The following is a 27,784-nucleotide window of genomic DNA, read 5'->3' as shown; positions in this document are numbered from 1 at the left end:
ACCTTTTTGGTGAGTATCCAATTTCATACATAAAATGGCAAACTTTGCATTGTGTACATGGCAGTAATCTATTAAACATGTTCCACATTCTATGGTATGTTCAACACACTAAACAATTACAATAGGAAAATAGTTGTTCAACGTCTAGTACGGACGATTTCAAATCCTTCATCATCCACTTCTTTCTCAGGTTTATTTCTTCTTGGGGAGGATTCCCTTTTGTCATCACGACGCCATCCACTATCTTCATCTTTCCCTCGGAACCCACGATGATCGTCCCTTGATCTGTCATCTCTACCCCTCCATCCACCATCATCACGACGACGATCATCTTGGGAACGACCATCCCTCCTGTCATCATCACGACGACCTTCATATCTTCTACCAGATGGTGGAACATATCTCTTTGATGACTAGGAATAGTAACAATGTTGTCACTCTGTTATATATTTAGCACTTACCCCTTCAGTTTGGTCATCTCTTCCTCGTCTGTCATCACTTCTATATCGTGGTCTGTCTCCATCACGGGGTGGTCCATCCAAGTCACGAGGTGGTCTATCATCATCTCTGTATCGAGGTCTGTCTTGGTCACGACGTGGCCTGTCATCATAACGTGGTCTGCCAGAATCACGAGGTGGTCTATCATCATCTTTGAAGCGTCTATCATCATCCCTGTAACGAGGTCTATCATCATCCCTGTAACGTGGCCTGTCGTCATCTCTGTAGCGTGATCTGTCATCATCTCTGTAACGCGGTCTGTCGTCATCTCTGTAACGCGGTCTGTCGTCATCTCTGTAACGCGGTCTGTCGTCATCCCTGTAACGTGGTCTGTCATCATCTCTATTTGGCCTATTGTCATCTCTACGCCACTTGTCATCACTCCTCCATCCTCCCTCATCTCTACCTGGTTGATCATCGTGTCCATCCTTGTATCTCTCAGATGGGGGTACATATCTCCTTCTCTCCTGTGGGGGCTAGTATACCCATAACTCACTATGTGTACAAATTTACTGGTAACTCACAGCATCAGGTCTGGCCTCACTACCCCTCTTGAATGATGGGGACAGGTCACGAGAACGGTCATCACGGCGCCAGTTGTCATCATCTCGATCTCTGCGCTCATCTCTGTATCCACGACGATCTTCTCTCCCTGGCCACCTCCCTCCTTCATCTCTACTCCTCCCTCCTTCATCTCTACTCCTCCCTCCTTCATCTCTACTCCTCGCTCCTTCATCTCTACTCCTCCATGCACTATCGTCACCACGACGATCATCATAACCATCATCACGACCTCGTGGTGGACCATATGATCGTTCCATACGAGGTGACCTCTTCTCTTCTGGTCTAACATCTTCATTGCGCCAACCACCATCATCTCGGTCTCCTCTCCTCCACCCGTCTACTGGCTTTTCATCTACTTGTCTCATCTGTCGTATTTCTTCTTCCTTCTGTTGTTGCCTTTCCTCGATCTCTTTCTCTTTTTCTTGTTGCATTTTCACCTGTCGTTCAAATCTTTCCCTCTCTTCTTGTTCAGCCTTTTCCTTTTGTAGTCTGTCCTCTTCTTCTCTTTTGACTTTCTGTTCGACCAAATAGTCTTGTTTACGTTTTATTCTCCGCTGGTTTCTACGTTCTTCTAATCTTTGTGCCTTTGCTTCATCAAATGTCTTCTGATAGAAATCTAGCTTCTCCTACAATAGCAAACATGACACTTGTTGGAATTGCCCTACTGGCATACCATATACACTTGATGACGTTGTGACTTTAAGAACTTCATAAAGCCCTCCTTGCCTCCAGTCATTTTCACTAAAGCATTCTTCTTGGTAACATCTTCCTGTCTACTAGTGATGGCATTAGCTATCTACAAGAAACACACGTGATTAGCTCGGTGTAATGATATGTCACTTACTCTTTCCTCTTCCTGTTCCTCATGAAACTTCCTGTCATTCTCTGATTGTTCCTGACAATGTTTCTGCAATAGTGCAATCTCTTCAAGTCTTTTAGCACGCTCAAAATAGTCAATCTAAAAACATGAAATGATGTTGTGCCTTGTGGCAACTAAGTGATCCCAATGTCACATACCTTCTTTTCTTGTTGTTTCAATTTCACCACCAAATCTTTTCGTTGTTTCTCCATCTGCTTAAGTTGCTTCATCATAATCTCATCTGGATCAATGTCTTGTATGTCCTGTAAAAGTATTATCCAAACAATACACACCATTTCTCCTCACATCAGCACTGTATTTTATTAGTATTTTGTTCCCCACAGCTGTCTTCTTTAACTGCTCCAATTTCTCAAGTTGCAACTGCTTCTTCATGTGCTCTTCTTCTTGACGTTGTCGTTCCTTCTCCCTTTCCTCTCGTTCCTTCATCAACCTCAATTCCTCAGCTTGACGCTCTTTCTTCTCCTTTTCTCTCTTCTCTTTATCTTCCTCTCTCTCCTTTTGTTTCTGAACATTTTCAATGTATTCCTTACGATCCTCAATTGCTGCTTGTCTTCTCAACAAACTCTTACGATCCACCACCTCATGTTGGCGATAGGTAGTCACCAGTCTTGACTGTTCTTTCAGATGAGCGGCCTATAAGGTGAGTTGATTACATGACAGTAAGATACAGTGATAATACAAAGCAACACAACATCTATTCACACTATCCTTAGTTAATCAACCCAGTCGGGAAATTCCATTGTTTACACTACTGTAGCTAGTTACTCAAAATGCGACTCAGATTAACAGTACAACGACTACTTAAAACAATAACACAGTTACTAATACTTGAAGTGTCTACTGAGCAACTACATACGTGAGATGAGTCAACAAATTTTGCAAAATCATAGCCAAGTTTTAGTTCCAAACCAATTACAAACACGACATTTGCCAACCACCTGTATGGCAGCTTGACAAGTGGATTTGTTTGAATAATGAAGCCTGTTTCAGTTCTATAAGTACTCTAGTAGAGCATACACCTGTTGACATATACTGTTCAAATAATCGAGGGTTGGGTCAGATAATCAAGGTACTACTGTACTCAGGATACGGCATGACATGTTGACTGTAAATAACTCAAATTACAAATTTTTTAGTAGTAAAGCAAATTCTTGCAGATCAAAGATAATGGCATCATTGCTAAGTACAAGTAGAACTCAAAGAAAGTGTACAACCTTTCAACCAGGATGCACGTTGAAAGGATGAAACTACTGTGCCATAGTTATCATAACGGTCAGAAGTTATAAGTATCAACAAAAATTATCTTTTCTTTGTGTTTGTGAATGACCATGTACCAGTAGACTGTCAGTAGAGTAGATGTCTAGCTGGTGTCCAGTGTCAGTCTTCATGATGGTGTGCCATCAATGACACAATAGTGTATTGCCGAGCTACTGCCTCCTGGTTCTAGAGTAGAGCATTGCCGAGCTACTGCCTCCTGGTTCTAGAGTAGAGCATTGCCGAGCTACTGCCTCTGCCTTACTAACAGTAAGGACAAGAAGAAGAAACAGACCACTGTAAGCTATCAACATTTCTGCTGACTAAAATAACACTGGTCTGCCATATACATGGAGTCCAGTTAAAATGCAAAGTGGTACAAAGAGAAATATTGACAATCTATATGCATCATTTTGCCGGTGAATTATGTTGTTCTGCACTTCTTGTGTGAGGAGACTTTAAAGGTTCATCAAATACTTTCATTATTCTTTCACAATAAACATATGTGACCGGATTTCATATAACAAGGCTTCCACACACACAAAATCAAACTTACGATTTTACCAGAAATGGATTGCTGGTCTAATACACTATCATATTTCACACTGTACTTCCTTCAGCACTGGCAAGTCTGGTTTCTGTAGCAGCTTTCTTCCGACCCTGTCAAAGCCACGAGTGTGAGATTGGCACCATTAAATGGCCATGGCTTTGTGATAATGGTGTGTAGTGAGCTGGGACTTCACAGAGAGCTCGCCAATAGTGTTCTCAGTCAATTTGGAGTAATTTGAGGGCCATGGAGAGCCCAAACTTGGCCTCTGGACTCCAATCGTCTTCTTACTCCATTTTATACCCGTATATTAAGACCACCCTCCCACCCTTAGTACTACCATCTGTGATATTATTACCCGCTCGAAAAAAGCTGCTCAAAACAGGGCAAATTTTGGGCATCAGAAATGTATACACCCACTCAGTGATAGCTAGTGAACAGATGAACAATTGGTACAAATTTTGTTTGCACAGCTGTAGGCACTGGGAAGTTATTACACAATGATTCCTTAAAATCGCCATATCTCCTAACAAAGCTTTGTGCGTCGAAGCCTTGTTTTGTCAAATCCAGTCACATATGTACATACTCTCATTTGTCTAAAGACTAAAACGTGGAACGAACTGGAAAATGTACTTGTTAAAAAAATAAAAGACTGTTGATATCAACTATCCTTATTAAGTAGTACTGTGAAGGAGTGATGTTATAAAACAATACTAAATAATTCGTACTGTACAGCAACAAGGTAAGACAGCAATGACATAACAACACAATTAACGTAGTGACTATAAGAGACAACACTTACAGTGATCTTTTCTTTACTGATCAGTTGTACAACTTGATTGAGGGCTTGAGACATCAACACTAAGTGACTACGTAGCTGATCTGAAGGCATCCCCTACAGGCACCACATTGGACAGACAGACTCACAGACAGACAACTTCACACACTTGTACAAATGGTCCTTCTGGTATGCTCTCCTCGTGACTAAGTGTGGTCAGGTCAGCACCAAACTGTAGAGACTGTGTACGATGGTCGATACACACCTGCCACAAGACAAAAATACCATTGTAGGTCTAAGGAAAACCACTACCACCTTACCTGTATCTTGTTTTTCATTGCTGTCTCCACAACAACCTTCTCCAATTGCCAGCGGGACACAAATGGCACAAGTTCTTGTAAGCGACTGAAACTGATCGACTGATAGAGCTGTGATACCTATAGCATTAACATACAGCATATCATCACATGTGCAACACAACATATACACACAACTATGACTGAGTGGAAAAGGATGGTAAGGACATCAGTTTATGGGTGATGAACTAAACTTGTCAGCATAGGCCGTGGTGGGGGCCTCAGCCGAACGAGACTACCATCACTTGTCCTACCACCTTATTAATAGTCACACTACCTGATTTAGTCACACTGCTTAATTTATAGTCACACTAAGTTACCTCCTTGATCAGACGAATGATCATGATTTCTTTCAATGGGTCCACATATTGCTTTAATGACTCATTATCCTCCAATGAAGTAAGGATGGGAGTAACACGGGAACACAGGGACAGTGGGTCATATTCTTGTTCCAGTAACTGGTAGAGCTGTTGTAACTCTTCAAGAGCAAATTGTAACACTCCCAATCTCACCTGTAACAATATAACAATACTAACTCACTGCCACAATCACTTGTACACTTACCAAGTCCTTATGAAGAGAGTGTCTAGTTGGAGTGACAGATAGTCTCAGGAGGTTGGCTAGTCGACGGTCCTTCTCGTGTACAAAGCTGTCGTGTTGAAGAAATCGAGTAGACTCTGAAGTTACTGGTATGATTGGAATAGCTAATGTCGCCAGTAGAACTTGAGATGCTAGTCTGATGGAAAAGAGACAGAACATTCCTTTTTACACAACACGCTTAATCTCTCAAGCAACTAAACACCTGGCCTTGTACTGTGAGCCAGGGAAATCCTAAGGAATATCGTAATGTCTTACAAGTAAATATTTTAAGGGGAAATCAAGCATTGACTTCCTTTAGTTAATTCACAAAGTACTTATTGAGAAAAGAATGTCGGGACATCAGTTAGCTTTCTCAGCACAGGCCATGATAAGACCCTCAAGGTTAACGAGATACAATAACATCATCTGTCCCAACTTTTCAGTCAACAAAACTAGGTCTAGCCCCTTCCCTATATCAATCTGTTTACTTCAGTCTAGATGGCTAGCTACTAATACAGTGGAACCTCTCTTAACACACTCACCGAATTAAGCACACAATAGAAAAACCTCCATAATAAGGACAAAAATTTTGGTCCCAATAGGTCTGGGTTAATAGATTTTTTACCTCTGTGAGGAAAACTTCTGTATTACAGAAAAAGTGGCCAAAAAATGCTAGGTCCCAAAATGTCCACAATAGAGAGGTTCCACTGTAGGTTCTAAGAACACCTGAAATGTTGGACGCCATGACAATTAAGACTTGTCTGTGGTCATATTTGAATAGTAACCATGAGTATCAAACGGGTGTATTACCCCGTGATTAATGATTGCATAAAGTAACATGGATATTTCAGTAATTTTTCGTTTTCATTGCCATTAAGGGTTGCTGCATTTGCCCAATTTGGCCACTAAACCAAGTGAAAACATGATAGCATCAAAGGGAATTGGCTAATGTTAAAGTTCTGGCACTGTCAAGTGGATCCCTGAGGGCGTGGCAACATGCTCGTTTGCACAACCATTGTTTTAGCGAGCTGGAGTTATCTTGGGTCCTTACTACACTTTCTTTGTACAATAACTGTTGAATACTTGGTTAAATAACACGGAAAACTGGCGAACAAAGAACCGTTGCCATGTACACATTTCAAATTACCATTTCGCATAAACAAACAATTACTGAAATACCCGTGTTACTTTACGTAATCATTAATCACAAGCTAATATACCGTTCGACACTCTTGGTTTCTATTATATACTCTTGATATCAGTGTACATACTGAAATTGGAACATTTCAGCATGGTTCAAAGGTGTGCGTAGAATAGATGGTTCCAGTAGATGTATCTAGTCCAGTTACTGTTTCTATAAATAATAGATGGTATTGCTTACCTCTGCAGTTCATCCTGACTAGAGCTCTTCTTCTGCTCTTTAATTAGAACAAACTGACAGTGCATGGCAGCTGCATGAAACAGCCTGTTCTTAGCCATCCAGTAGACACGAGCTTGTCTGGAGTAGAAGTTAAAGTAGGTAGATGGTTTGCCCTGTGTCTTTGTGGTAGTCAGAAGGTTGTGTATCTCCTCAATGGCCTTGAATGCTTCCTAACAATATGTAAGTCCCAGTATTTCACAACTGCATGAAATAACTGGAATACATACCTGCCACAAATCAATGGTAATAGAACACTCCAGCTGCTCAAATCTCACTTCTACTTGATACTGAATACTCTTGGAGTCTGGTGCACTAAGGTTGATGGCATATGACTGAGTAGGTGGCTGATGTTTCTGGATCAGCAACAGGTGATTACGTAACTAAAGAAAAGCAATATTAATAGATATTGGCTACACAATAATGTCTTACTATGTCACACAACTTGCGAAACTCTGTCCTCCTTTTGTACTCGATGCAAAAGTGGAATGCTAACAGAAAATGAAGAGTGTTTACACACTTGGAACTTTGAAAATTACCACATGCATGTGTTCTACAGTATACACACAACAACTATGTCCTACATATACATACCTTCCTTAGCCACATCAGCATAAAGTTTCTCAAACGTTTGATTATTCTTGGTCAACTCCAAGATGTTACGATATGACTCCCAGAGGAACTTGACCCAGGGGGTGAGCATGACACGGTCTGTCCTGGCTTGTGTGTCCTCATCACTGACTGTGATCAGTAGCAGACTAGTAAGATATGTGTACACATTAAGGTATGACCACGTGTCATGCCACTATATGACCACCTCATGGGGACTCCACAAAACAATCCATTGAATATAGTGATCATATTACATATACATTTAAGGCCTTTTCACACTAATGCACATGGAATGCGGATCCAGCTGTGGTCAGACTGAAAGTGGATCGAATGCGCATCAGTCCATTTCACACTATGTGTGCAGCAACTGAATTCAATTTGCTTTCATAGCACGTGATTAATTACCTGATTATGTAATGAAAAATTGAATGGCGTCGGTCATTGTACTACTTTCTTCGTATTCCATTAGAGTAAGAAAAGTATTTGCAGCGAGGAATGTTGTTAATGTTAGTACACTTACAAAACGTTGGGTGCCAAGAAGCTGGTTAATTCTTAGGAGGAAACCTGTACCGGGAACAATGATTTCAGAAGGATATGCTATTCTTTCCACACTCACTTATGGTCACTGTATTGCTTCCACAAGCTGAGTATAACACTAGGTATGCCGTCACTTAATTTAGTCTTGGCGCAATAGCCATACTTTGCGCAAGATATCTGGAGACTGTACGGCGCCCCCTTGCTAATGGCATCAAGTCATCTCTCGAGGTGGATTGACATGAAACCAGATTGAATGCGCATTGCAGTCAATCCGGCTCAGGTGTGAAATCATTTTATCCGGCTTCAAAGCGTATTTTACTGTAGTGTGAAAAAGGCCTTTAAAAACAGCAATAAATGTTATACATTTGTTGGAATCTTACAGATTTCATTACACTATAATGGCTTTATCCATGTCACAGGTTCTAAACTGAAAAGGTCACATCACTACTACCCCAACACTAAACCTAGTCAGTAGATGTTACACTAAACACATTACCTTTCTGGAGTCTGCAGTTGATCAAGGTCATCAATATCCAATACAGCTTGTTGAGACTGTTCACGAGCAGTCTTAGCTCTCTGGTTGGCATTCTCCAAAAACGTCTTCACCACTTTATCAAATGATGCTGGGTCAACGTTCCCACTGATGTTCCTATATTGGTAGAGTCCATTCTTTGCTGTACTGCTCTTCTGTAGGTCCGTACAGATGACCAGGAACAAGTTGGCTATTTCCTCATGGACTTTGTTCCCACTGGTGCGGTGTTTCTTACTCTTTATCACATCATTGAGAACTTCTAGTGCTGACTCCTTCTTGTCTACTTCAATGAATTCTAAAGAACACAATTGGTAAACTATTTAATAAGTTTTACTTCACCTTTTGCACGTTTTAACGCGTTCTCGGGTTTATGGAAGTAGGTGGGCATGTTGTGCTAAAGACATGGAAAGTAATTACATCGATGGTGGCATTTAATCAGAATATATTGTACAAGTATTAACGCATTTGTTGTTACAATACACATTAAGCATTACAAACATGATAATAGCATGATAACAAACAATCAGACAAACATTTCACTTCGCTACCTGCTCTGGTGCCCTCCGCGAATCACAAGGAACACGTGTGGTTCACCAACAGTCTGAGCATGCGCGTGCAGCCACGTGCGCGCCATGGCGGTAACATCAAAAAGGACCGGGCTAAGTCCAATGAAGAAGAAAAACACCCCAGTGAAGAACACCCCTGTATTATCTCCTGATCAGGTTAAACGTGTACACATATCTACCCTTTATGTACAGGTGTCATCTAGGTTGTTAATAAATTAGAGTCATGCAGGAAGGCCAATGGTGACTTCCTTCAAGTAATTGAGGATATTCTACAAGGTGTGGAAGTGTTGTGGTGGTGGTTGTATGTGTTACCCTCCACAACAGGTAACCCAGCAGATAAGCTGGAGTCATACCAGACCATTAAGACACTGTACACTCACTGTATTGAGGTGCTGAACATGCATAAACTCACCAACCAGGTAATTTAGAGCATACGAGTTGTTCTGATTATGTTAGTGTATTCTTGTAGTGTGTCAGGGATATTACTGGGAAATTGTGTATTGAAGTGAGTGTGAAATGCAGCATTTGTGTATTACTTAGTGTATGTGTGAGTTGGTGGTGTCACAATGGTGTGTTGGTACACATAGTGTTGGTTAAAATTTGTGAGTAGTTGAGTCCTAAATATCCATGGCACTAAGGTAGCTTTGGAAGATTTTGCTTCAGAAAAGTGCCACTTGTAGAAATTTCTTGTGTAAATACTACACACCTGACAGCATCACTCACTTGTGTACTTAATACTAGAGGACTGTGTTCGTGCAAAGTTGTACAACATAAAACTATCCCTATTTTAGTGACCACTCATAAATACATTGACTATGATGTACATGTTGTGTGTATCATTAGTTGGCTAGTGTACCAATCAGACTCCTTGTTGAGTTAGCTGAGCTGATCACTGATTGTGTGAAGTGGGGAAAGGCATCGAATGGGAGGTACCTTATAGATCACATGATGTCACATGATGCACTACATTTACAGGTCAATTGAGTTTCTTCCTAAAATACTATCACTGATCTCCATGGCAACCACTGTGCCTGTTAGAGGTAATGTGAAACACGCTAAGTAATTATCAATCTTGTTAATTATACTTTAAATAGATGATCAGATGGAGGGTCCAGAGTGCAAGAGTCACTTGTTGGACTCTTTGTGTAGTGTGAGGTCAGTGCTATAGTTACATGCTGGGATTTGTATATAGTAACGTCACTATATCTTTATTTTGGGCATGACTTATCTTGGTTACGCGTCTAGTAGTTGATAAAACATAACCTTTATACAAATCTTCATTCACTGTGGGTCAGTTTGAATTCTTGTACCATATCAAGATTGATGCCAAGACAACTGTAGTGGTGAACTTTGATACAAACTGGCCCCAAAGCTGAGTTGGTTTGTTAACAATCACCTGATGTGGTAATGAAAAGGAACTGTGGTATGTCTGGCAGGCCATTAAAGGGGGTAGGGGGTCCCAAATGGGGTCTGTTGGTCCAGCTGCAGCTGTGGCAATGCATACTGGGAATCACAGTGGGGACCCCATAGTCTCATACGTGGGCAATAGGCCAGACCCTGTGTAGCCACATCCTTCTAACCCTGCACTGCTTCGTTTTGATTAGCATGGTTGATCACATGATCCATTACAGGTGGCCGGACAGCAGCGTGATTCATTTGGCTGCTGCCTTCAGGTGAGTGTGTCCCATTTTGCTCTCTAAAAATGCACCACACTAATCACAGGGAGATTGTGTTGTCTGATAAAGAGCTGAGGTTTGTGATTGAGAAGATTTTGAGGTGAGTAAAGAAGATACAGCTATTGGACCCGGCTAGTATATACTTGCATGTTTATCCATGTAAACGTGGTTATCACAGCTTTGATTAGGCCACTTATTGCTAATTGTATGTTTCAGTTTCCTCGCCCACATTACTATGTTTCACTGTCTAAATTTGGTTATTATTTTGACATCATGCAAGCTTTCACCATTATTCCATCATCTTAATGTTTAATGGTTTTATGGAAGTAATAAACTAACTTGTTTACATTAGAGGTAATAGGCAATAGATGGGCTGAAGACCAACCCCAACTGGGAGGGGGCGATTTAATTACTCAAATGTTAAGATCAGTGGAATAGTGATTAATGAAAGATCGAAATACTCTAATAGAGCATTCAGCTTATTCTAATAAAGCAGTCAGGTGCATGTATGATTGTAATGAATAGTGAGCCACCTTGATTTTCCTGATCTCAAACAACTATAAAGTGGCCTTAGTAATGCTGTACCGCTAGTATAGTTTGCACTTATAATTATTTTGTGTACTACCTGCTGTCTTTGTTGCAGGACTCTTGAGATAGTGGAAGTGTCAGACATTGCTCCTTTGGTTTACCAGCTGCTACTCTTAGCAACCAAGGTGAGCCCCTCCTACTTTGCTACAGCTACACCCAGTAATGTGTTACAGGGACACAAGGTGCTAGTCCTGACTGGAGTGACCTCATTCTTCAATAACAAACACCAGGAACCTCTCACCATGAGTCAACAAGAAGGGTATGTGGATGTATTAGCTACAGCGTTGTAATTTTAATCTTTTGTTTTGTGATAACCATTAAAGTTGTTTGCATGTAGAATTACATGTACAGTTGAGTTGATGTACTATACAGTGGAACCTCTCCTTTAAAAAACTAGAAAGCAAGTTGATGTGCTACTTCTAAAAACCAGGTGCCATGCAGCTAGCTAACTTATCTGGAATTTTCCAACTATGTATTACTATTTTTATTGCTATAACCAATAGGGTTTTTGGTTGTGCAATAATACATTATAATTAGTGTGTAATTCTCGTATTTCGTAATTCATAAAAAAATTGTAATTCTTTTAATTACGTTGCTATGCACTGCTAAGGAAACGCTTGTTTAACAAGCCGCTTTTACCAACATATTACGCACAGAAGTATCTTCTAAACTGTTTTATAGTTTGACTATCATGTATTTTCCCACAAACTCTCTCGACAAAGCCTCAAAGCTGCTCTTCATTTTTGTTTGCTTACGTAAGGGATACGCCCCCTTTCAACTAACTCGAAGGGATAGGCTATTCCTAGTAGTCTATGGGGGCTGCACCATTGTTTTTCAGTTGTTGAATGCCTGTAAAACCCCAAAGGGAGGATAATTCGCAACGTCTGTGGAGAGTCGCCACACCTGTATTTCAGACTGCCGAAAAGAAACCACCTCTCAGCAAAGTTTACCTGTGCAGAAGTTTATACAGACTTCATTTCGCTTTTACTTCTTATGTAAAAACTGCTTTTACCATTAACGATTTTGCTCACGTGGGTATACATACGGATAAACATAGGTAGATAGGCACACACACACACACTTTTACAAAAACAATTTCAGTAAACCAGGCGCACGCCCACAGCCGGCTGCCTTCAAAAAGTCATCCTAGAGACATTTTACATGACGAAAATCACCTTTACAGAATAGTACTAGTCCATATAATACATATTATATAACAAAACGCTTACAGGTGGCCGGATATAGAATTTTTTTTTAAATCGCCAAAACTCGGAATTTTAGTCTCACTGCCTGCCTGACCACAGTTGCAAGGCTAGAGGCCAAACGAAGCAGCACACAGTCACCATTTACGCCACAATAACCAACTCACTAGTGGGATGTGCCTTTTGGGATTCCGACGAGTGTGGCCCTCTGCGCCTTGTCTTTCCTTTTATCTTCAATCAGGCTGCTTGTCTTTTCATCCAACAAAACCATATCGAGGCGTTAATTTTCCATACTAATGCTTTCTTTCAGCAGCATATTTAGACGCCACAGAATTATTTCAGAGTTGGATTTAAGAAACGCTTCAATCCTGGCACTACTATAAGTGGTACACTTGCTAGATATCTGCAACGTACTTCATGATTGGGATCCGGTTCGTGATAGGTTTTCAACCACGCCCACCAAATAAAGACCTAGGTGGACTAATAGTGGAAGAGTACGGATCCCACCTCTTAACAATCTAGCTGTTTACTTAACAGTAAACAAGATCTCCTTACTCCTTATTGGTCTAGCTAGCTGCACACCCCTTGGTTGACTCGAGATATATTCTAACACAACAGTCACTATAATACAACATACAGTGCTGTGCCACAACAAAAACTAAACAAACTAGTATTTTTTTAAATTGTTAATTTAAAAATGAAGTAGGGATCTATACAATAAAAAGTAGTGAAACAAGAGATGAATGATGATGTTACAGCGTAGCTCAGTGGGAAAGTCCCTACTTTGGCACATTAACTATTTGTTCAATGCAAAAGTAGAGACTTCCCACTTAACTGAGTTATGCTGTAAAACCATCATTCATCTCTTGTTTCACTACTTTTTATTGCATAGATCCCTATATACTTCATTTTTAAATTAACTTTTTTTTAAATACTAGTATTGCAGCAGAAAGTGGCCAAAAACTCTTGGTCCCAAATGTCCGTAATAAAGAGGTTCCACTGTATCTCTAAGGTATTCAGGATGACCATTAGCTGTTTTACAGCATTTCTGCATATGCTTACCCCTCAATGTGTTCAATGTGGTTGTTAAATGTGTTTGCTTAAGGTATGTATCAAGTGTTGCTGTGTAGATCACGTGCTATTTGATACACCTCAGGTCGATGCCGGACTTATTTCCCACAGAGGGGACAGTGCTACTACACATCAGTCAGGCTATTAAACAGAACCAGGTGGCCATATTGTGTGTGTTACGTGTGATTGGTGATATTATATCATATCATGGCAGGAATTAGGCAAGGAGTTTGTAAAGTGTCTGAAGGTGAGATGTGTGTATGTTGTGATTATTTCGTGTTGGGTAAGAAACTCTGCTTTCTTTGTGCCAGCTGTTTTTCTGTTCTGAGGACCCGTTGTTAACTGGATAAGCAATGTTAACTGTCCGTGTCTCACAAAATGGGTGATGGGAATTTGAGTGCCTACACCTTCACTTGTGAGATATGGTACTGCCTCCTGTGGGGTCCTATTCTTGCTCCAGGAGGAGTTGCCTGCATCTGAGTAGTGCACAGGTGTCCCAGTGTTTCTGGGTAGGCGTGACCATGTATATGGCAGTGTAACATCTTTTGCTGTTTGTGTGGAGTGTGTCTGTCTGTCCATCATACTGCCAATCTACATTACAGGCTGGTGTGAACTGTGTCAGTGCTATAATTATGTCTCCATTCTCCATTGCTCTGGCCATGTCTATGGCCCGCATGCAGCGATTTGAGGACCAGGTATGTTGCCTGCTGTGTGTACTAGTTTATTTCTGTTCTTTGTTTTGTAATACAATGGTGTACTGTAGCTCATGTGGCTAGAGCTATTAACTAAATGTGGTCCTAACCAGTGGTGTGCAGTTTCATTTCCAAAGTTGGGACATTTTTTTCCTAATTTCCGTATAGTATAAGTAGTTATTAGGCTATCAGTGCTTCAGAAGTCTGGTTCGTGTTGTATGAATAAGCTACTCTAATAGAATACACAGAATGAATAGTAGTGTATGTTGTGACACTTGATCTTTCAGATTCTTGATCTCATGAAGTCAATTGTCACTCGTAGGCTGAAGGATCACGAAAAGTGGAAAAGCTCCAAATGGATACAAGGTGAAATTATGTAGAATACAAAGTAAGTATTATTTCGTGTGTTAATACAATTGAACCACCTTGTATTCCGAACCTACTGTGACCATCCTTATTTGGAAAGGTATCCGGTCTAAATGTGTGTACACTGATGTGAATGGGACCATGGACTAGTGTCCTGATTATCAAGGTGTCCTGGTTTTAGAACTATAAACAAGCATCTTGATTACAGTGCTCCCTCGATTATCTGAACCTCTATTATCCTAACACTTGGTTACCGGAACAGTAGAAATGACTGCTCTATTAAAGTATTTTGTCTAAGATGTATGTATTAAGAGTATTTGAACAGGGCTTTGTATATAAAATGAATGGGCTTTAATTATCTGAACATGTCTTAGTCCCAAGGGGGTTGGATAATCAAGGGAGCACTTTTATAAAGGTTGTTCACACTTCAGAGTGTCTGTTTATGGTTCCACTGTATAGTCACCTTCATGATTTTAAACTCTTGTGGAAAGTGGTCCTGTAGTGAGGGACATCAAGGTTACCAGTTTTACTAATAAGTAGATCTTTGCCCCCTCAAAAATATATCTAACCAAGAATTCAATAATTTGACTCTTCCCTCAATGTTAATTGCCTGGAGTTAACATGTTACAAATGGTGTCCACTCCCATGCAGAAGTCATCTCTGAGGTGCAGGACATCAAAGAAGTGTTGCTAGATACTGTACGACACAGGTGAGCATTAATTGAATTTGCAAACCATCCCTACAACTGTTGTAGTTCTCATGGATGGGACATGGCCACTCCAGGTCTAGTACAACTTGGTTTCTATCTCATGGAGGCCACTGTAAAGGGTGGCACATCAGGTGAGCTGTGTGTATGTGTGTGTGTGTGTGATATTTGTGGTCTGTTTGTGGTGATCATCTGATCAACTGTTACTGAAGAGATTAATAGAATTGTTATGTTAGTACATTCAGTCACTCATTTGTACTTTCATCGTCTCTGTTTACCAAGCACTGGGCTTATTTTATGAAATCAAGACACACGGTAGTGTGTCGTGCGGCCCAAGAAGCCGGCGCACAACACCCGTGAGTATATTGACAGGAAGAAAGAAAATGCAATTTTCGCACCTCCGTAGCTCTGTGCTGCCTTGATGAAACAAGACGATTTTTACTGTGGACACTCCCTCTAACTTCAGTACTCCACATTCCAAATTTGAGCGAAATCGCTTCAAGCGTTCCCGAGATATGTGACTTCAAAAATTGGCTTAGTTTCTTCGTTTTTTTCTTCTTATTTTTCTTCCTCTTTTCGCACACTTACAAAAACCGCTATCAAACGCAAACGCAATATCCGATTGCCTTGAAATTTGGCACACAGAAGGGGGGTATAAAGGTGCATCTCTGTACCAAGGAATACGATAAACAGGCAAAGAGTTATTAGCGATTATTCACGAAAAATAACACCAATATGTTGTCATGTCTACAGGATAAACCGCGTATGGGAAGAAACTGAAAATCGGTTGGTGAATAGGTTAACTATTGAACCTCAAACCTTTTGTGGTTTGAAAGAAATCAAGCTAAAAACCAGGAAGATAGAACGAAAAAACCAACAGTGTGTAACAATTATGCAATCGAGATTAACTAATAAAAGAAACAACTACTTTCCATGCCCACCAGAAAAACCGCTTGGGGTAATGCTTTGAAATTCGTTGTACAGATGGAGTAATCATCTTAGAAAGGATCTTCAATGGTGTAGAAGAATCACACTTGAAGCCACGGAGTTATAACACGAAATCAAACTTGGTGTAGCAAGTGCAAGATCAAGATACTCTAATAGAGCAGTCACCCTAATAGAGCAGTCACCCTGAAAAGAATTCAACAGATCAGCTAGAAACTAGTAACCTGTATAGAGATAAGCTACAGACAATTCACCCTGTAGAGAGATCATCTAGAAGAAGCTACCTTGTAGGGGAGTTCAACTACGTAGTTCAGCTAGAAGAACTCACCTTGTAGAGTTAGTATATAATTGTACCTAATACTGTGATTCCCTTTTTTTTTTCCTGAGCACACCAGCTGTGCTGACTGCCCAGTAATCATAAATAAATAAATAAATAAATAGAGAGTTCAGCTACAAAGAAACCACCATGTAGAGAGTTCAGCTACAAACAAATCGCCCTGTAGAGGAATCAGCTAGAAGAAGTCACCTTGTAGAGAGTTCAGCTACAAATAAACCATCATGTAGAGAATTCAGCTACAAACAAATTACCCTGTAGAAAGGTCAGCTAGAAGAAGTCACCTTGTAGAGAGAAATCGCCTCAAGTGGTAACACAATGCTTTTCTCGAATTGGAGGGCAATCATCTGACGTAACCAGCAGCGTACACTGTCTAGTTGAATTCCTTTTGAAAATGATATGTTATCTGTTTCACCAGACCCTTATTTTTGCATAGGGGTGGGTGGTGCCAGACTATTGCGGATGTCATTCACCATTATTCACTGCTGCAGATGGGGGTGTGGCTGATCAGGTGTGTGGGCTGGGTTCCAGCATGCTGCAGATGGTGTTCAAGCTACACAGAGTGGCCCAGCAGGAGATCCTCAGTAGACTACTCAACAAGATCATCACAGGAGGAACCACACCTGCTGTACAATACTACTTCAGTGAGTGGGCGTGGCTGCTGCAGTAGGGTGTGGCTACTGTGTGTATAGTACTGTTGTAATGACACCTGGCAGCCATAAACTGAGTTTTTTTTTCATGATTGTTCTATATAATGATTGATTGGTAAAAACTTTTTTCAAATTACTGTTATACACGTACTTTGATTTAAAGCATAAATACAGTGAAACTTGTTCTAACTGGTCACTGTTGCTTGTTAGTATTGAGGGTTGATGGTTACACTTGGCAAGTCAATTTGAGGATTTTCCAATTGGCTGGTTTAATAGAGTGCTGCAGGTTTCACTATACAAAACAATGTATGTTCAATTAGAGTATTTCATGGTTCAGGTTTGTTCCACTCCATACTGTCATCAGAGTTACAAGTTGTGCTGGACTCTCTACATCAGGTGATCTCATAGTTATCCTGAGGCAAGTCACATGACTCACTGTGCAGGTAAAGGAGGCTGTTAGTTACCTGTCGTTACTACCCCCACCAGCTGCCAGTGGACTACTACAAACATTGCAGGTCAGTGATGTACTGTACAGTACAGTAAACCCTCAGTTAACCACAATGGCCTCAAACTATAATGAAAAGTATGTATGTACCTAAGCTAATTCAAATAGAAATACTCTAATAAAACATATACTTAATTAAAGCACGGCTTTAAATACCGCATCATTTTTGATTTCAGGGTCTTGGTATAATTTTTTTTAAATATTATATGCTCCATACACAGCCACTGGTGAAGATTAGCCCATCATTCAGGGATTCTCTACTACTGGTGTTGAGGAAGTCATTATTCTCAAGGTGTGTGTTACTGTTAACTAACTACAGTGAGCTGCTATGATGAGGGCACTGTGTACTTAGGCCATGAAAATCCTCAAATGTGTCATTTGTGTTTAAATCATGTCTGCCTGCTTCATAAGTCTGACCCAAAGGTGACCAGAATTAGCAGGTTTCACCAAACAACAGGTCATCGGTACCCTCATATGATTGGCTTAACAATTTGTGCATGAGTATTTAATAAACTTGTAGACTGTAATTTTTTTAGCTAGTCCAAACTACTACTTTGCCAAAGTTGTCCCCCTGGGTGCATCGGCAATTGCCGTCTGCCCAGTAACAATAAATAAATAACACTTGTACATCAGTTACATAGTTTGTAATGCCATATGAGTAGAAATTTTAAAGGGTAAGATTTTTCCATGGTAGTGGCTAGACTGTTTTCCCTTTAGGGGCAGATAAAGTGGTCTGGCCTCATGAGACTGTGTAGCTCAAAAGTAGAACACTCAATGATTTGGTAACCTTGAAAATATGTACAAAATTTGGTGAACTTTCTAGCCATGTGGTAAAAAAGCCATTTGACCGCATGATCCCTTGGTTACAGACAGCCTGAGGCTAGGAAGTCAGCCCTGACTGGTTACATGCAGTTGTTGAGCTCAGAGGGTGTGGCTAGCTCTGTGCAACCTAACTGGCAATTGTGCAGCAGTCAGGTGAGCCCCACCCACCCGGCAGCCATGCCCACCAATGTTGTTGCAGATGCCATCATCGTCATCATCATCAACCAGTGAGGCACTTTGTTATGAGATACTAGGGGTGCTGAGGAGGTGTTTGTCTCAACAAGACACTGTCAGGGTGGCTCTCTATGAGGTAAGAAATGGAACCTGTGTATATGTGGTGACAAGTTGGGCCCACCTGATTATCAATGCGTCCTTATACCTTAGGTCAGTTTATGTACCACTTTAAGATCTTATCTTATTGTCCAGGTTGAGTTCCAGGTACCAGGACTTGGGCTGTGGGCCCTACTCTACTTAGCCAGTGCTATAGGTTCACCATACTGAGGGTGTATTCTGGTTAGTATGGCCTACAGTTTAAGTCAATTTATTAATGTATAGAACAAAATTGTCTATTTCATGCACTGTGACATCTTGTTTTTCAATATTTCAATTGTGTTCCCCATTCAGGGACTCGCTGATATCTACCAGAATAGTGATAACCTGCAGGAACCCATATTGACCTTGTTGATGGGTCAGGTGAGCCTGCTCCACCCCTCGATGTCATATGACCTCTTGATAACATCACATCCAGTTCAACCACTACTATCAGCCAGACAAGGACACACTACCCCCAGTGGAGTTGGGCTCGTGTGTCACTGTGTCACATGGAGAAGCTACCAGGGTGGAGCCCCTGGTAGGTGGGGCTTGTTAGGTAGGGGGTATGGCTTAATTGCAATGTGTTCTGCAGGATTATCTGCTGCAAAGTATCCAATCGTGTGTGGCCTGTTCTTTACATCAGAGCTCGCCGGAGGATGAAAGTAAGTGTACACCTCAAGGTGTTTGGTTATGTGTCATAACAAAATACTTCTAGTGTCAGATTTTGTGGCACATGCCAAACGAGTCCTTAATGATCTGTTGGACAGGATGGTCAGGTGTGAAGTAGATGACTTTGAAATTGTTAGTCTATAGTGACATCATGTACACCTACCTCATATGTCACACCACAAGATCATGCATCAAATATAATATTATGTTGATTAGAGAATTCCCATTCATTGTGTGGAATACAAATTGATGAGTCCCTTTACTATAAGACAATATTAATTTATCATGATATTGTAACTATCCTATGGTGGTTGGTCTCTACCTGTTGTGATAGAAAATACTGCTGCTAAATTACTGCCTACGGCTCTGTTTTACTTCATTACTGAAAGGGAGCAGTAAGATGTCCTAACAATAGAGGTTTTGCAGGAGACATTCATGAACTACATGTGTAGACATTATAAGTGGATTGAATATGGTAAAATTCTGATACCAACAATACATTAGAAAACCTACAATTAGATTTTTTCAAGCCTCTGCTACAGAAGGCCTTTTGCTATAGTGGCAATTTTGTATGTCTTTATGACAAAACTTTGCTTTAAAAATTGCTGTAGAACCTCCACCCTTTTATCCTCTTGTAACACCATATTTCAATACATACATGGGACTCTGGAACACCTCCTGCAAAACCTCTATACACCAAGTACCACCCAAGTAGACTGTACTATATCATAGTGTGGTGTCATGGTGCTATTTGCCATTTAGATATGTGCATATCAGTATCATGTTTTTTCTTAATACTGTAAATGACTAAAATTTAGAGTGATTAAAGTTTGTGGTGAATTTGACAAATTGAAGAAATTCGCTAAACTTTATTTACCAATCAGCTATATATCAGCTACATGGTAACTTTGCCCAACGTTTGTTTGCCAAGCTGCTTCGCATGCTGATTCGCCAAACTTAAGTCTTGCCAAACTTTCGTTGTTAACGTTATCAGCTACATTTCACTCAGCACTACCTGTACTGTTGTCTCTCTATCAACAGGACCAGTCCGCTGATTATTCTATTAGTCACAGTGTTGGAATGAAGAATGTGATGAGGTGTAGTATTGTAGCTGGAGTGTATGAAACTCTGCTGGAGTATGCTTTCATCACAGGAGAGAAAAGGTTAGCAGCTCCATCCACCATTACCTGCAGCTCATTAGTGGAATTCTAGTATGGAATCATCGCAACATGTTTTGAAGATGTTTAGAGGCTACCAGATTGTGACAAATATACTTAAGGAAAAGGGAGTCATTCCTGGAGGTGAGAGCAGAAGCTGCTGTATTTTAGTGGGCGCGGCTAACACATACAGGTTCAAAGAAAGGTGCATCATCTAAAGCACACAAGGCTCCTCACTCAATGTTGTCACTCAAAGGATTAGCTACCATGTTAACAGCATTACTAAGGTAACTGAGCCCCTCCCACTAGTTCTCCAGCAATGATCGGTTCTGTTTGTTGCTACTAGTGATGAGTTACCAGCCCACCAACCAGGACTGGGGTTGTTAAGAGAGAGTAATGCACTTCGTACCTACTTACTGACTACAGCACTACAGGCTGTCCAGACAGTGAGTTGTCTTCCCTGCCATTATACATTTTCAAGAAAAAATATAACATTTTGTGCAATAAAAGTTGAGCAAAAAATTGAATATTTTTCCTGGAGTATTTCGCCTAATGTGTATGTTCTATTAGAGTATTTTAACACTCTGTATATGAATGTATGTATGGGTTTTGTTTATCCAAACCTTTTCATTATCCAAACTCACCTAGGGCCCAATGTGTTCGGATAACGGATACATCAGTAATTACTGGCTGTCCAGTACAATAAATAAATAAATAAATAAATAGCAAAAAATGGAGGAACCACTGTATTCTGATACTTTGTTGTTGAAAGTATGCAAGTGATTTAGTATGGGTTAATAGTTTTTTTCCCCATAATACCTAACTTTTGTCCCTCAATTTTGACAGATTTGTTACTATTATTACAGTTCAGTGAACTTAACGACTAACAGTACATGTACATTGCTGCTCCTGTCATTTGCTTACAACATACTGATATTAATGTACTTGTAGTTTGCGGCCAGTGGGACAACCATTAATCAGGCTTCATCAACCAGTGATGCTATAGCAACCATTGGGAGGTGAGTAATACACCTAAAAGGATGAGCCCTCAGAGGTTGGCACAGACAGCACTGAAATAAAGTAGCCCTCTGACTTACACAAGTTAAGGCCCCACCTATACACTATTGTAATCTACATTATCTGGACTCTATTCCTGTCTCCTGTAGTCACTACTGTTTCTAAATATGGACACATCTGTGTACCTGATACACCTTCTAATAAGGTCACCTGTCAAACTCAGATGTGTCATTTTGTGTAAGACATTATCTGCTTAATGTAGCCAACTAGTAAAGTCAAGTTATGTAATAAAATAAGGTCACCCGTCTATAGTGAACCAATTCAATAATCTCTGAGAACTGTCAGAGCTGACTACATGCTGTATTGTTCCTCTCCATTGATATTTTTACCATAGATGTTTCTACAAGCTGATAGGAGGTCGTGTGTTAGGCCCCCAATCTGGTCAGAGTAAGAAGGACAAGGTGAGTAACCAATCTTTACAATATTTATTGATAGTTTAAATCCTTATATGGTGATGTAGGGAAAGCCTCTGGTTGTAATGAGCCTGGAGGGACTGTCCCAGCTGTTGACGGTTATGTGCTCTAAGGGTGTGGACCAGTTATGTCACTTCCTGTCTTCCCTTGATGATGTCATGAGAGATAGTGACCAACAGGCTATCATACATCACTATATTAGGCACTTCCAGGTGTGTTGTTTGGTGGATGAATCAGGGATAATATCAGTATCAGTAATTACTAATTTACATGCAAAAATTGTAGGCACGACTGCATTTAAGTACTACACTTTTGGAAAAAAATGTTGTTGTTTTTTGGGAGGGCAGGCACAACCACACTGAATCAGTGAAGAAAGCTTACCCAAAATTCTATCCATAAAGTGACAATTTGATGATGATAGTTTAGAGTAGGTAGTAGTAAAATTGTAAAATTTCCTATTGTTGTAGCTGGTAATACAATTTTGTACAAGACTTCATTATAGGGTAGCTGCCAGCCTGCCTGACCACAGTTGCAAAGCTGGAGGCTAAACAATGCATTGTATGGTAACCACATTGTATGGCAACCACATAGTGCCACAATTAATGCCCTCTGTGTCTTGCCTTTCCAGTTATCTTCAATCATGTTGGTCATCATCTTTTGCAACAAAACCACATCATGGAGTTAATTTTCCGTATTGGCACTTTCTGTATTAAAACACCACAAAATTGCTCACAGGTATTGCCAGTTAGTAGACACCATACTCCATATCTTTTATGATTTAGCAGCACCAATAATGATTGGGCACTGCATCATGTCCCTTACCAACTAGTCATACTTTTTGTGATTAATCATATTGACCACGCCTCTCACTGGTAGCATGGTGAAAAATAAGTATGGAGCAACCATGCCCCTTAAAAATATTGTATAGGTCATTGGCCCACTTAATAAAGCAGTCACCCTAATACAACAGCTGTTTGACATAACAAAGTAGCTAAACAAAGTGTATTGGAAGTAGGATCCAAGCTGTTGAAACAAGAAATATGAACGATGATATTGCAACATAGCCCTGTGGAAAGATCGTTACAGTACCACTTGGATCCCTACTTCATTTATAATTTTAAAATACATTCCTAGTATCAGTTTCAACATCTTATTGCAGCACTACATCAACAGTTCAGTGGCAGGGGAGGCTACAGTACTGAGCAGTAAAGAGGCACAGTCACTGGTTACTCTGATAGGAACACTGTCTACTAAACTGGACTCTTCCCAAAGAGTGAGTGGATTGTGTATACACCTCCTGTGTATGTTTCAAGAATGAAAACCACAACCAAATTTTTTGGGATGGGTTAAGATGAAGTGCACAAAGATATATAGCATTTTTGTCTCTTTGATTAGTGCATGACAGTAATAATAATGTTCCCTTACAAGGTCTCAGTGATATCAAGTAGAACTGTTAGATAATCAACTATCATCGGTTTGTTAGATTAGCTATTATGCTTCTTCATTGGGAACTTGAAAAGTTGGTAGGTTTTGATTTGTGAGACATTTGTCACAGCTATGTCTGAGCTGTTACGGGGTTGCTACTTAGCCACACTAACAGATGTTTCTTTCTGTAATCAACCATTTAGGTCCCACGACCGTAATGGTCTTGCTTATTATACTCTAATAGAACACTCACTATTGTGTGTTTTGTTAGCTTGAACAGGTGCATAGCTGGGTGAAGAGTGTCTGCACAGAATGGAATCTGGGTATGGAGACTGTACATTTCTTTAATTTATAATCTATATACCACCAGAGAATGACATCCACCTTACCAAATCACTACTTCACCTCATGTTTGTTACTTCATCACGATTATCACCTGATCTCCCTATAGTATGTTCCGTAGTACTTCATACTCTTATTAATGTTCACTTCTCAGCTACATCAACTATCACAAGATGTCCACTATCAACTGGGAGACATTGAAGAGGTATAAGATGGGTAATGTAATTTGTTATCATGTTTAACATCATCAGGATGTTGTGGTTGATGAGAATAAAAACTTCAGTATTGTGACACCTCGGACATCAGAGGGGTGTGTTCTGGTTAGTTGGTTGTTGTCATGGTAATGTGGTTACCATAACAATACAGGCAATTATTTACCAACAAACTGAGCAAGCATTGGAGGTTGTCGATTGGTTTATTTCTCACCTCAAGGCAGAGAATTCACTACGTAGTCTCGCAGTAGTGGGTGTGTAACAATTTGACCAATAGAATGTCACTATTTATGGTGTCCACAGACTTGACATCTCTACGAGAGGTGGAAGGGGAGGAACCCATAGGAATGATATGTGATCGTCTAAGTCAGATAGTCAGTGTCCTACACAACATGGTGAGATCTGCTGATGTCCCCAGTAAGAGCAGATCACAAGAATTGTTCAAGTGTCTTCAGAAATTCTACGGCATTGTTGAACAGCTAACAAAGCATGTGAGGAATATATTATGACCCCATCATATTCTGGACACCTTGACCATGTGAACGTGTCCTTTATTAGTGAGGTGGCCTTATTAGTGAGGTGTCCCAACTTCAGGGATCTAAGTAACCATGGATGAGTGTCTTGATCATCATGGTGTCCGTTTTGAGGAGTTTCACTGTTCTAACTAATGTTACAGTGGAACCTGTAAATCAGGACACTCGAAAATGAGGACACCTGCATAATCTGGACACTTGGAAGCGGTCCCAAGGTATCCATTAACATGTAAACTAGCCTGAAAAATCAGGACACCTTCATAATCCGGACACTTTTGGTTTGTCCCAAGGCATCCTTAATACATAGGTTTCATTTTAGTGCTGAAATGATTATTCTGATATTTTGACTATTCGGTCAGCATGACATCGCTCAAACATGGCATGATGTTATTTGGTTCATTAACACACCATTCAAGCACTTTAGTAAGTTGTGATCAGATGGATGAAGGCAACCTTGAAACTTAAGACTGTGGACAAAGCAGTTCATACTGAAAATTGTTAGAAATAGTGCTCAGGCTTTACCTTACTGCCCAACAAAGATGTTGATGCTTATTCAGAATAATTGAATAGTTGGTTGCTTACCATATGACAGGAAATTTTGACAAAAGAAAACTTAGTCAAATCAGGTTACATTCATCAAATTTTAAATTCGTCAAACACCTCAAAAGTTTAGATCTGTGATTTCTTGCTATTTGTCAAATTTTAATTTGTCAAAACTGATTAATTGTGAATTTTCTTTTTGTCAATGTTTCCTGTTGTATGGTGGTTCACAACTATTCAAATAGTAAAAATTGCTATTCATTTTAGCACTAGCTCTGGCAATACTGAATGTACTCTCACTTTGTGTTTGCTTGTCTCTATAGCATTACACTTTGTACTGTCAGAGCCATCTGGAAATAGGGGACAACTTCAGACAACTGGTTAGGTGGCAAATAGCAACCTTCATCATTATCTTGTTCCTTCACTAGATTGAACAAGTTGGCAGTAAACTGTCTCAACAAGTGTACGCCTATATCACTTATAAGGAGGTGAATGTCTGTATGTGTGTATGCAGAGTGTTTATTGTTAGTATGTATGTATGTGTGTATATACTGTGACATGTGCTGTGTGTGTTCCCTACTGGTTACTACAGAGCATGGAAGTACAAGCAGAACCACAAGAAACCAGGGGAAAGAAGAAAGGAAAAGGAACATCAAAAAGTGGCCCTGGAAAGGTACATCATAGATTCTTCTTACTACATTAGTTCAAGCCATGTTTCAGTCTAGTGTAAAGCGAGACCTGCGGTGTATTCCAGAGCTAATCTATGCCATTGAGCAGTTTGAGAAGGAACTAATCAAGTTGGGAAAGAAGATAAAGGTAAGTTGTCTCACCCACTCAACCCACTCTCATACATTACCTACAGGAGAATCTGTTAAGCCATTTCAAGAGAAGCACTGCACGTGACTTCAGGATAGATGGTACTACAGTCAATGCCATCCTGCAGGGCCAAGCTGATGATGAGGTGTGTGTGAACTGTGTACATCATGTTACCTCATGAATTGTATTTAGGAAGGAGATAGTGGCAGTGGAGGGGACAACCCTAAGGCTAAGAGGTTAAAACTAAGTATAGCATCTGATTCACCAACTGATTAATATATCCTACTAGATACATACAATAAAATTTTATAATTGAATTACTGTTTTAAATATTGCATGGAGGCACCTAATGAGTTTTAGTAGGTCTAAAACTGTGTGCATGCACAACAAAGAATTTGTTCCAACTACTTTTCCTTGGGTTCCAGAAACCCCTTTGAAATTTCAACTTGTGGGCTTGCAGCCAAAACAGCGGCCCATCTTAGTTTGGCACACAATGACTTTAAATAGGAGACTAACTTGAATTAAAGATTTAACTTAAATTATTCATCGAAAATTTGGATATGTTCTTAGATACCTGATAAGTCATATAACTGAAATTTAGGACCTGAAGGGAAGTATATTTTATAAAATTCATGAAAATGTCAATCTACTAATATAAGATTTTAAACCTTTTAATCATAAGTGGATCTAGGTGGCACTGTTAGGGGGGTCCAAGGGAGGGCAAGAAGTTTTAGTGTACAACAGTGTTTATTACACTAAGAGGAATTCTAGTACACAAGTTATAATTATATTCAGTTGCATAACCTTCAGTACAATGATAGACATACAGTTGTAAGAGTTTGAGAAAATTTCTAAAAATTAAATAGACCTCCTATAGGTTTGAATATGGGAGCATTTTGGCTAACAAAATGTATGCTTGCAATGCATATAAAGATTAGTTAGCCTATCTGAGATAAAACCTGTTTGATGGTAAGGTGCACGAAATCAAAATATAATAGTATTGTTCTGACATTAGAATTGTGACCGTTCTATTAGAGTAGTGACTGCTCTATTAGAGTATCTCGATCTTGGCACAAAAATTCAAATTTATTTGCCTCACTTTCTTTACAATGTACAGTATAACTGTAAAGTACATTTATAACTCTATTTGCCCATTGGCTTTCTATAGTATACTTCTGAATGCATGATTCCAGTTTCTGGTATCAGTGTAATACTGTGAGTCCAAGGAGGGCAAGAGAAGGGCTGGGGGAGGGGGGGGCACCTCTTGGGGCCCCCCCTCAGATCCACCTATGATTTTAATGCTCAAAATTTGTCAGCAGCAGACCCCATGTCTATGCATATAGTTTGCCTACCACTGAAATCTGGAAAACCACCTTGGATTATGCCCCTGTTCTTGGTGAGTAGTCTCTCTTGTTATGACGTCATCTTCATCCCTACCTCTGTTGCCATGGAATCAATTCATGATCTTTCATCAATTCCTCCAATCATCATTACAAAGCCAATGTTAATGGTATATGTTGCACTCATCATGTATATCAAATAGGGAAACTCTCTGAAAAAAAGGAGATCGTTCAAAGCCATCAAACTATTGACCAATTTCACTTACCTTCA

General features: G+C 40.0%; 2 protein-coding genes across 4 annotated transcripts; one reads left to right on the top strand and one right to left on the bottom strand.

The window, feature by feature from the left end:
• Nucleotides 1–16: 16 nt before the first annotated feature.
• Nucleotides 17–9,168, bottom strand: LOC136236959 (eukaryotic translation initiation factor 3 subunit A-like). The gene is made up of 19 exons (XM_066027194.1): nt 9,103–9,168; nt 8,894–8,948; nt 8,519–8,849; nt 7,468–7,631; nt 7,306–7,364; nt 7,104–7,256; nt 6,838–7,046; nt 5,442–5,613; nt 5,198–5,389; nt 4,842–4,958; nt 4,691–4,786; nt 4,546–4,638; nt 2,228–2,575; nt 2,080–2,184; nt 1,907–2,020; nt 1,736–1,858; nt 1,023–1,688; nt 462–974; nt 17–413 (listed from the first exon to the last, which is right to left on the bottom strand). Exons 2-19 carry the CDS (start codon nt 8,940–8,942, stop codon nt 138–140), a joined length of 3,780 nt encoding a protein of 1,259 aa, XP_065883266.1. The 5' UTR covers nt 8,943–8,948; nt 9,103–9,168; the 3' UTR covers nt 17–137.
• Nucleotides 9,121–26,490, top strand: LOC136236958 (Fanconi anemia group I protein-like). 3 transcript variants are annotated; one of them, XM_066027192.1, is made up of 47 exons: nt 9,121–9,276; nt 9,324–9,396; nt 9,457–9,539; nt 9,590–9,625; nt 9,964–10,049; nt 10,096–10,160; nt 10,215–10,275; nt 10,752–10,793; nt 10,843–10,896; nt 11,440–11,509; nt 11,558–11,643; nt 13,743–13,815; nt 13,872–13,904; nt 14,260–14,352; nt 14,637–14,715; nt 15,367–15,424; nt 15,470–15,555; nt 17,192–17,344; nt 17,688–17,746; nt 17,794–17,865; nt 18,077–18,147; nt 18,725–18,830; nt 18,877–18,987; nt 19,302–19,370; nt 19,426–19,527; nt 19,582–19,651; nt 19,705–19,790; nt 20,700–20,821; nt 20,871–20,959; nt 21,009–21,102; nt 21,162–21,261; nt 21,767–21,834; nt 22,227–22,293; nt 22,353–22,517; nt 23,465–23,578; nt 24,002–24,053; nt 24,101–24,180; nt 24,227–24,277; nt 24,324–24,392; nt 24,439–24,538; nt 24,588–24,775; nt 25,681–25,737; nt 25,786–25,845; nt 25,950–26,030; nt 26,078–26,173; nt 26,220–26,318; nt 26,366–26,490. In XM_066027192.1, the coding sequence occupies exons 1-47, from the start codon at nt 9,187–9,189 to the stop codon at nt 26,447–26,449; spliced, it is 3,903 nt and encodes a 1,300-aa protein (XP_065883264.1). In that variant the 5' UTR covers nt 9,121–9,186; the 3' UTR covers nt 26,450–26,490. The 3 variants fall into 3 exon arrangements, 2 of the variants coding, with proteins under 2 accessions (XP_065883264.1, XP_065883263.1); XM_066027191.1 differs by having other exon boundaries at nt 9,445–9,539; XR_010692262.1 differs by lacking the exons at nt 25,950–26,030; nt 26,078–26,173; nt 26,220–26,318; nt 26,366–26,490 and adding an exon at nt 24,843–25,032 and having other exon boundaries at nt 9,445–9,539.
• The last annotated feature ends 1,294 nt before the right edge of the window (nt 26,491–27,784 follow it).

This window comes from Dysidea avara, chromosome 10, assembly GCF_963678975.1.
Source record: "Dysidea avara chromosome 10, odDysAvar1.4, whole genome shotgun sequence".
NCBI classification, from domain to species: Eukaryota; Metazoa; Porifera; class Demospongiae; order Dictyoceratida; family Dysideidae; genus Dysidea; species Dysidea avara.
This window is presented reverse-complemented; position numbering and strand designations above follow the sequence as displayed.